The sequence below is a fragment of the Oryzias latipes genome, chromosome 11 (genome assembly GCF_002234675.1).
Source record: "Oryzias latipes chromosome 11, ASM223467v1".
In the NCBI taxonomy this organism is placed as follows: Eukaryota; Metazoa; Chordata; class Actinopteri; order Beloniformes; family Adrianichthyidae; genus Oryzias; species Oryzias latipes.
Genome location: NC_019869.2, coordinates 27,303,346 through 27,313,184, shown reverse-complemented (window position 1 = coordinate 27,313,184; position 9,839 = coordinate 27,303,346). Strand labels below are relative to the sequence as shown.

The window sequence follows — 9,839 nt, the reverse complement described above, 5'->3', positions numbered from 1 at the left end:
CCAAGCACCCCCCCTACCAAGGACCCTACATGTGTTAAAGTGGCATTTATATTAATACTTTTGAAACAATCCTGTTTTTTAACTGTTTGGCTAATAAATGGTAGCTGTGACAGGTTGATCTTTCCACATAACACCCGTTCCAAGTCTAACCATGAGTTGGTTTCTGGATTATTTTTTAACCATTTTAAGATGTATTGTAATCTATTTGCAAGAAAGTAATTGTGGAAGTTTGGTAATTCTAATCCTCCACAGCTTTTTGCAGATTTTAAAGTTTTTAGACTAATTCTTGCAGGTTTATTGTTCCATAAAAAGCTTGATATGGATGAGTCTAATGTTTTGAACCATTTTAATGGCGGTTGTGTGGGAATCATTGAGAAGAGATAATTAACTTTGGGTACGATTTTCATTTTTACTGTGGCTACCTTGCCCATAAGGGACAGAGGCAGGTTGGTCCAGCGTGTTAGATCGTCCTGTATGTTTTTCAGTAATGGGGTGTAGTTTAGCTGCACCAGATGGTAACTTCAGCTGCGTCCAAGTGGCTGATATCAAGAAGTCCTACCAATGGCTAGAAAGGGCTGGCCTACAGGACAGCACTGAAGCACTCATCCTGGCAGCTCAGGAACAAGCCCTGAGCACCAGAGCCATAGAGGCTCAGATCTACCACACCAGACGAGACCCCAGGTGTAGATCTACCACACCAGACAAGACCCAAGGGGTAGATCTACCACACCAGACAAGACCCAAGGTGTAGATCTACCACACCAGACAAGACCAAAGGTGTAGATCTACCACACCAGACAAGACCCAAGGTGTAGATCTACCACACCAGACAAGACCCAAGGTGTAGATCTACCACACCAGACAAGACCCTAGGGGTAGATCTACCACACCAGACAAGACCCAAGGGGTAGATCTACCACACCAGACGAGACCCAAGGTGTAGATCTACCACACCAGACAAGACCCAAAGTGTAGATCTACCACACCAGACAAGACCAAAGGTGTAGATCTACCACACCAGACAAGACCCAAGGTGTAGATCTACCACACCAGACAAGACCCAAGGGGTAGATCTACCACACCAGACAAGACCCAAGGGGTAGATCTGCCACACCAGACAAGACCCAAGGTGTAGATCTACCACACCAGACAAGACCCAAGGTGTAGATGTACCACACCAGACAAGACCCAAGGTGTAGATCTACCACACCAGACAAGACCCAAGGTGTAGATCTACCACACCAGACAAGACCCAAGGTGTAGATCTACCACACCAGACAAGACCCAAGGTGTAGGCTGTGCAAAGAGGCGCCTGAAACAATCCAGCACATAACTGTAGGATGTAAAATGTTGGCAGGTATAGCATACTTGGCGCGCCACAATCAAGTGCCTGGAATAATATACAGGAACATGTGTGCAGAATATGGACTGGAAACCCCAAGGTCAAAATGGGAAACACCTCCGAAGGTGGTAGAGAATGAGAAGGCAAAGATCCTGTGGGACTTCCAGATCCAGACTGATAGGATGGTAATGGAGAACCAACCAGACATTGTAGTGGTGGATAAAGAACAGAGGAAAGCCGTTGTGGTGGATGTGGCAGTGCCAAGCGATGGGAACATCAGGAAGAAGGAACATGAGAAACTGGAGAAATACCAGGGACTCAAAGAATAACTGGAGAAAGCCTGGAAAGTGAAGGTGACAGTGGTGCCTGTGGTAATTGGAGCACTCGGGGCAGTAACCCCCAAGCCGGAGGAGTGGCTACAACAGATACCTGGAAAGACCTCAGACCTCTCAGTTTTGAAAAGAACAGTGCTAGGAACGGCTAAGATACTTCAGGACCCCTCAAGCTCCCAGGCCTCTGGTAGAGGACCCGAGCTTGGAGGAGAAACCACACGCGGAGGGTGAGAGGGGCATTTTTTTTATTTTCTTTTTATATATGAATGTATGTATACTGTCTGTGGCCACTCAAAGGTGTGATGGAGGTGTAGCACAGTATATCAAATATTCTGAAATTCACTTTTGAAACCACGAAGACAAGATTGGGCAGTGCAGCTGTTTGGTGATTAACAGCAGTCATGGGTTCTTTCAAAGAAAACATTTGGAAGTCATGTTTGCTCATTCTGTGAACATGTATTTTCCTCTGGACGCAACAGACTCCACCTTCAGTCCCTGAGGTAGGTTGGTGACTGTGATTCATTGGGCGAGTTTCTGTTTTCTCTTTTTGCTGTTGTAGATGATGACCTCTGCTGTGAAGCACGTTCCCCTCATTGAGGGCTGGGATAGTTTCATCTGCACTGTGACACTGAACACAAAGATGCAGAAATGGGAAAGAGTGAATGGAAACAGAAAAATGGGATATGCAGGTTTCATTTTATTTTGACCTTTTACTTTTCACTCCATTACCTTGAATAAAACAGACAGCAAAACAGTGAAACTCCAACATTACCACTGGTAAAAGTGCACCTTGTACATGTGGATACTGATGACCGGCTGTTTTAACCTATTTTTGTCCATTGTGCCTTGTGACTATTAAAATAACTAAGTGGAAGAGTGTGCTCTAAGGTGCCCTTGTAATTTCCTCTCACCTCATACTCAGTACTGCTGTGCATGACAGTAAACAAAACATCTGATAGGTTTGATCATAAAGAGAGAGGAGTGTAGGGACCAATCACAGAGGAGTCTTTGTTCACTGTTCAAAATTGACACTTGAAGCACAACTGTTGCCTGGATACACAGATTGCAGACAATTACAGAGCCAGATTACAATGGGGAGAAAATGGGTGATGCTGTCAATGAAGTATTAATGTGTGTGACTGAGTGAGTGACAGCACGTGGCGGAATATGTCTCCATCAGTGTTGATGTATGTATGTGGAAGTGTTCAAACAAGCTACTTTGTATGTGTCCCTTTCTACAAGAGCAATAAAGAAATGAACATGTTTAAAATCACTTCTGAAACTTGTTATTTAAAAAGAAAGAAAAACTTTTTAAAAAGAGAGAAAAGAAAAGGAACATTGTTGGACAAAGAATAGTGAAATTTTTAATTACCGTTGTCATTGATTCTACTCTCTTTGAAGCTGTTTGTCTCTATACTCACAGTTTATGGTAAAAGAATACATTGATGAACAAAACTTGGTTTATGCTCCCGTGATCTCATTTTGTTGATGTTGAAGATTGTTAGAATCATCTGATCAGAGCAGATTTAAGGCAGGTAAAGCCTCAGATGATCAATAATGTAAGGGTCCTTTGAAGAAAAGCAACACATTATTTAATTTATAAAGATATTCAATTTTTTTGGTACTGAAGCATATTTATGCCAAACAGCAGTGGATGCAGTTTATTTCTCAAACAGCGGAATGACTGTGAAGATTTAGCTTATTTGTCGTACTACACAGAGGGCAGCTTTTCCTCTTCTTTTTAAAGACCTTAGCATTGAGCCAAACTGTTCCCTGCCTTTGAGGAAAATTAATTGGGATAGGCTCCAGCAACCCTGTGATCTCAAAAGGCAATAAGTGGTTTTAGAAAACAGATGGATAAATGGTTGGATGGATGGAAAATCCTACATATCTCTTCTTAAAAGGACATTGTATTGGCTTTCACTCATTCTAACTATTAGCAGATGACAGCCTGCCTAAATCTAGCCTGAAGCTGCGCATGCATGCACACACACACAGAATTACCGGTAATTGTTCTTCTCTGAAGTGTTACCAGATGTCTGAGAAACCTTTGGGTGGTCTTCTGCTAATAGAAGTTTATATTCAATAAAATATTTAATGATCTTATTAAATAAGGTGATGCTTTTATGGCATCTAACTGGTATTTGCTTGCATTTCCACCTGGCAGGACGAAGAATGAAAAAGAAGACAAACAAAGCTGCAGGATCGGATCTAAACTTGTACCATCAGCAAGATTATGTTTTAGGAAGGAGGCTGCACCATTTTCACTTTTGACAGGGTGAAGGGTACGTTTCCCTCCTGTGCGTCTGGTGGCTTAGTGACCACATCCCTGCCGGCCATCCTCGTTGACCCAGGCTCTCGTCTCCGGTCCCCCTCACTCGATCCATGGAGCAGCCTCTCTTTCAAGTTGGCTCTGGGGACAACCCACACGATGACTGCAGCTACTGCCAGGGCAGAGCCGAGGCACAACAGGCCAATCCCAGTCACAGTGCTGAGGTGAAGCCCCATGTTGAAACTGATGGCCTGGGTGTCTACGAAGAACAGATCACCTTCTCCGAATGACTCAATTTTGTGGGTGGTGGAGTAACTAACTCCTAGAGAGACAACACCAGCGGTCAGAATCAGAAGACCCAGAGCCAGGGAGACCTGGAGCATGAGACAAAACAAAGCTGAGCAAGACCTTCATGCAGATGCTTTGTACATTTCACACCTTCACGCTGCCTTTCATCAACATTTTGTGTGATTTTAATCATCTGATGAAGTTAAGTGGTTCATAAAAAGAAGCAGCAGAAGAATGGTAAAGATGGACAACATCCTTAGCTAAAGACATAAATGGCTAACAGGAAATTTGGGAACAAAATTTAAACAAGATCATTTTCTGGGACATAAATAAGTAACAATTTTTGTTCTGTTGTTGTGTCTGGTTGTGTATTGGGGTGCAACTTTACCTTCCAGACAACCGAGTTCCACCAGGGGCCTGACCTCTGGCTCTGCCCCGGCTCAGCCTTGTCTCTGTCCCACATGGAGGAGGAGCATTCCTCATAGAAGTGATGCAGATAAGAACGAACGCCAAACTGCAGACAGCTGGAGCCCTGTGAGGAGGTGGAAGCCAAAGCAACTGAACAATGAGGAGGGAAAAAAAGACTCATCTGACCTCTCATTAGTTCTGAAAAGAATTCTGAAATGTCTAAATATTTGTCAATGAAGAGACCTCGACTCTTTGATTTTTAGACATCTTAAATAAACCAAGTGATGTCTGCTATGAAGAAGCTAAGGAACCATTCATAGTTTAAAAATGTTTGTTTGATCCAAGTTTTTCTTAAGGGCTGAGCCTGTTTTTTGGAGCTGCTGTGCCTGGAGGACATTAGCAGAGAGAATGAGGATTGAACTTTGGGGAGAGGACGTTGCCCTTGCTGCAAACGTCTCCCTTTAACCCTTGTGCTATCTTAGATGACCCCTCCCCCCTTCCATTGACGTGTTCCCCCTACCATGACAAAGGTGGATAAAGGTGGAAAGATTTCATGTAATCCATGGACACCATTGAAGAAAAAAGGTTCAGCGCACTGTCTAGTGGGTCTAGATGACCCCACTCCCATTGTTAAAGTGCCTAGAATAGCACAAGGGTTAAAACACACATTGTCTTTGTTTATCTATCCTCGTGGTAGCAGAAAATCCTGACTCACCTCACTACCAGAAGATTCTGGTCCTGCAGCGGGGACACCGGCCTCAGAGCACAGCGCCATCACGCTCGAGTTCCACCTGCTGTGAAGAAGCAAAGCTGCTCTGTAAGCTGCTGCATGTCCATGTTCACACACCAGGTAAACTGGAATTGATCCCACCACGGGAAAACAAATCTGTTCCCATTTCTTCAAAAACAAGATATTAATAAATTCCAACAGATAATACACATCACTAAAAATAAATAACAGTAATGAGGTGACCAGTGTGTTTGAGACGCTGTAGCTGATGGGAGGAAAGCTCTGAGGAAGCGCTCCTTTCTGTAGCAAGATTTTCAAGTCTCAAGGCCCGTTCACACCGGGACGAATTTCGCCGGCAATTTTCGCCAACGTTTAACGCCTCGTGACTAAACAAAGGGCACCAATGAGAGTGTGCACACCGACGCGAAAAAACGCCACGCGTCAAAGCGTCAAAAAAACGCCTCGGGTTCGTTTTATTTTTTTTGACGCCTCGCGTCGAAATCTATTCGACCAATGTGAACGGCGCTTTTGCACAAGTGTCTGGAGCTTCTGAAGTTACAGTAAAACACAACTTGGGGGCGCTGAAACACCAAACTGCGTTGCTGAGCACACATACCAGCGAAGAAGATGGACGCCAAGTAGCGTCTACACTGCCGCGAAGAAATAATGACGGACATTCTAAAATATCCCCGAACCAAGCACCAGTTGGAGCTACTGGTGCTTGAAATATTCATGTTTTCTTTGTATGATTCTGACAAGCGCGTAAATACTTGCTCTCTTCTTCTGAGTGAAAAGCGACTTTAAGAAGCGTAAAGTTGCGCAGCGCCACCTTGTGTACAGGAGTATTTCTGTTTATATTAAGCGCCATCTAATGTCAGGGAATGAAATTGCATGTTCGCTCGGCTCATCGTCAGCGAAAATCGCCTGGGTGTGAACACAAAAAACGTGGCGAAAAACGCTGGCGAATAACGCCTGGCAAATATTCGTCCCGGTGTGTACGGGCCTTCAGACTGCAGGAGCTGCTCAGTGCACCCTTAGTCTCGTGCAGGGGATGATGAGGATCGTCCATGATGGATTTCAGTGTGTGTTGCATTCTCTTCTCACCAGCACAGACACAGACTCTAGAGGACATGGAGCCGGATCTCTACACTTTGGCTGCTTATAAACATGGCTGAGCTGCTAAGCATAGCTTTTCTGCTTTGTTTGTCTTTCCTTATGTTCTGTTGTGGGGTTTCATGCCCCCCCACATCCTTCCCAGTCCCACCTGATTTCACTTGTTTGTTGTCCACAGCTGTCCTTTGTGATTCAGTCATTGGTCGGTCAGTGTCTGACTCATCATCTTTTTAGTTCCCCTTGTTTCTTCCCACTGTTCAGGTGTATTTGACTTTATGTTTATTTATGATAGTTTTAGTTGATATATTGGTCCACTGAATAATTTAAACAGAAAAGAACCTTTAACTATATTACAAGCATGTAAAAATAAGATGTTTAACTTTATTTGTTTCAGGCCTGCAGTGGATTCAGGGAAATTTGGAGGAGCTTTTATCGTTTCTATTGCATCCCTTTAACTCCTGACAGCAATGAATATGAATTGAGAACCAAAAGGTGAGAAAAAGTTTCAAGTTTATGCAATGTGCAACTTCATGCAAACATACAGTACAGACCAAAGGTTTGGACACACCTTCTCATTCAAAGAGGAAGAAGATAAGTTCATCCGAGTCAGCAGCCTCAGAAATGGCAGGTTAACAGCAGCTCAGACCCTTAACACGTCAATGTAAGGGTGGGGTCATCTAAGATAGCACAAGGGTTACACTACACTTTGGTAAATCCATGTCTGTGCTTCATAAGAAATGTTTTCAGTAAAGACAAACGCTGATGATCCCTTGTTCTATCTTACATGACCCCCCCTTCCATTGACGTGTTTTCCCTACCATGACAAAGGTGGATAAAGGTGGAAAGATTTTATGTAATCCATGGACACCAGTGAAGATCACAAATCATTGAAGAAAAAAGGTTCAGAGCACTGTCTAGTGGGTCTAGATGACCCAACTCCCAATGGTAAAGTGCCTAGGATAGCACAAGGTTTACGTAAAAATGCAGCTGTAAGCGTCCAATCGGGGCCACTTGGTGTCAAATTGCCATTTTTCGTTTTGTTGGACATTTTTAAATCGTGGAGGTTGTATTTCCTTTCATGGTGATGAAATGAAACATTCAATCTTAACAATATTTTGTTCTTCACAACTAAATAATATTTAAACCCGTTTAGAGTCTGAACTTTTAACTACGACTAAAAATGAAATAATCAACGTAAGTCACGCAAATGTGAGCGTTGCTTTTTAAGTCCCGCACACTTGCGCTGTTTGGAAAGCGCAGCCCGGAGCTGTCCGTGGTCCTTAAAGCTGAGCAGCTCATGATAATTCTCAGTCTGAGGCAAAGTTCAAACTTCAGAAACGGCATCAAAAACGAGTCTTCTTTTCTTAAATATGCTGTCAAGCTGCCAGGTCAGAGACTTCATGAAAACATGACATTGCTCTGAAATTCCCGCGCAGACGCGTGGACGCTCAGGACGGTCACACTCGTGAGTCACCGCTCAGCCTCCCGCTCCTCCATCACACCCACGGACAGTCTCCTCCGTCGGTTCTGGGCCAGAGGAGGACCAGGTCTTACCCTGTCAGCCGCAGCGCCGCTCTTCTCACTGGGAATCCATGACTCGCTGACGGGCGGACCTCCTGCTTCTGGAAATCCCGGTTCAGATACGAGCATGCGCGATGGAGAGATAAGGCGAGAGGGAGAGACGTGAAGACTTCAATTCTATCAGTTTAATTCATTTTAGGTTGAAGTGAGGCTGAAGGTCTGCGGTGGAAGGCTGCTTCAGCTTTGGATTGGACTCTGTCTTAATCAAAAGGATCTGAAATATTATGATCAAAGGCTTTGGGTGAACTGATGAGGTTAGACAATAATTTGAAGATAGGGAATGCCAAACTGTTAGGACTAAATATTAATTTCATTCATGTGTCATAACCCACAGATATAGGGATTGTGAGGAGTTGCAGCATGACCATTGCAGCTTGGACCACAGTTGTTGCTGAATTGAAATGTGCATTGGACTTGTAAAAACATGAATTCTTGTCAAAATGCTTTGATGGAGAGTTTAAGTTCTTTTTTCTTTAGTGTTTTATTTATCTTTTAATTATTTTAATTTATTAAAAATAATGTATTATGTATTTTCTAGGTTAAATGTTTTTACGCATTGACTGCTGGTCTGCAGTTGTATGGAGCATGTTGCAAACACGCTACCAAACTTTTAGACCATTATCAGACCAGAGCCACATAAAGACGCCTGAACAAACAATGTTGGAATGGTTTGGAAAAAAATATCAAGAAAATGTCAAGAAGGCATTTTGTTCTTTAGGTTCACACAACTGCTGGACCTATTAAAAGAGGAGATTTCTGTTGTTGTTGAAAAAGGTTCTTGCACAGGATGGGGAGAAAAAACAGGAAACCCACAGAAACCACCGGCTCAAAAACTCTTCTGTACGTCAGAATGTTCCAGAGGGAGATGATGAACTGAAGGTGGATTGAAACTCAACAGGACAATAACCTCCAGGACCCACATTACATTTGTGAAATATCTCAAAGGAGATTTAGAGCAGAAAATAGAACTACAATGTCAAAAACAGGGGAACTAAATTCTGCACATACCAGTACTGAGGTTCCAACCCTCCTTTGAGCAGGACTGATGTTTGCTCCTTCTGAAAGGCCACATGTGCCTAAGGAGCATCTCAGAATTTCCTTTTCTCTGTTAGGCTGCAGAAAGGCCTGACAGAGAAATGCTGCTAAAACAATCCAAAGAAACTCACCTGTTCTTTCTCTGGTTCACCCTTTTATCTGCAATGAATGAGATTTTCACGACACCTGTGTTGTGGGTTCAGTTATTCTCCCCAATATTCCATTCTACATCTGATTGTTGGAATTTAGCTAAACTGCAGCTTTGATGGACTCATGAATGCAGCTTCAGGAACAGACAGAACAATGCTTTGACCTAAAAACTAAAGATTATTCATCCTATTTTATAAAAATTATATATATTTATATTTAGAAGTCTTTGTGTCTGTGTTTATATTAAGGACTTTTTAAATAAAAACGATTTATAATCAATAATAGTAAACCTTCTCTGTCCTTTTGGAGGTTTTTAGTATTCCTCTAAGGTTTACTGGATAAAAATGTTAGTATCTTCCTGTCTGAGATCAAAGTTATAAAAATCAATATGACTGTCAACATTCCTGTTGCTGCATCACAGAAATCACTCAGAATAATTTCATTTGTAGAAAACTCTTCCCTCCAAATGTAGGCCTAACTTCCTTTTCAACGTGTTTAAAGTTCCTTCTGTTTTTTTATGCATTTTTTTACAAATAAGATAAAAAAAATTTTGGCCAAATTTGGATGTTAAAACAATTTGAGTGAAAA

The 9,839-nt window shown here is 42.6% G+C and overlaps 1 protein-coding gene across 1 annotated transcript; it reads right to left on the bottom strand.

The window, feature by feature from the left end:
* Nucleotides 1–2,351: 2,351 nt before the first annotated feature.
* On the bottom strand, nucleotides 2,352–8,423 carry LOC101155043 (neurensin-1). The gene is made up of 4 exons (XM_004074427.4): nucleotides 8,040–8,423; nucleotides 5,358–5,436; nucleotides 4,623–4,766; nucleotides 2,352–4,320 (listed from the first exon to the last, which is right to left on the bottom strand). Exons 2-4 carry the CDS (start codon nucleotides 5,415–5,417, stop codon nucleotides 3,916–3,918), a joined length of 609 nt encoding a protein of 202 aa, XP_004074475.1. The 5' UTR covers nucleotides 5,418–5,436; nucleotides 8,040–8,423; the 3' UTR covers nucleotides 2,352–3,915.
* Between the last annotated feature and the right edge of the window lie 1,416 nt (nucleotides 8,424–9,839).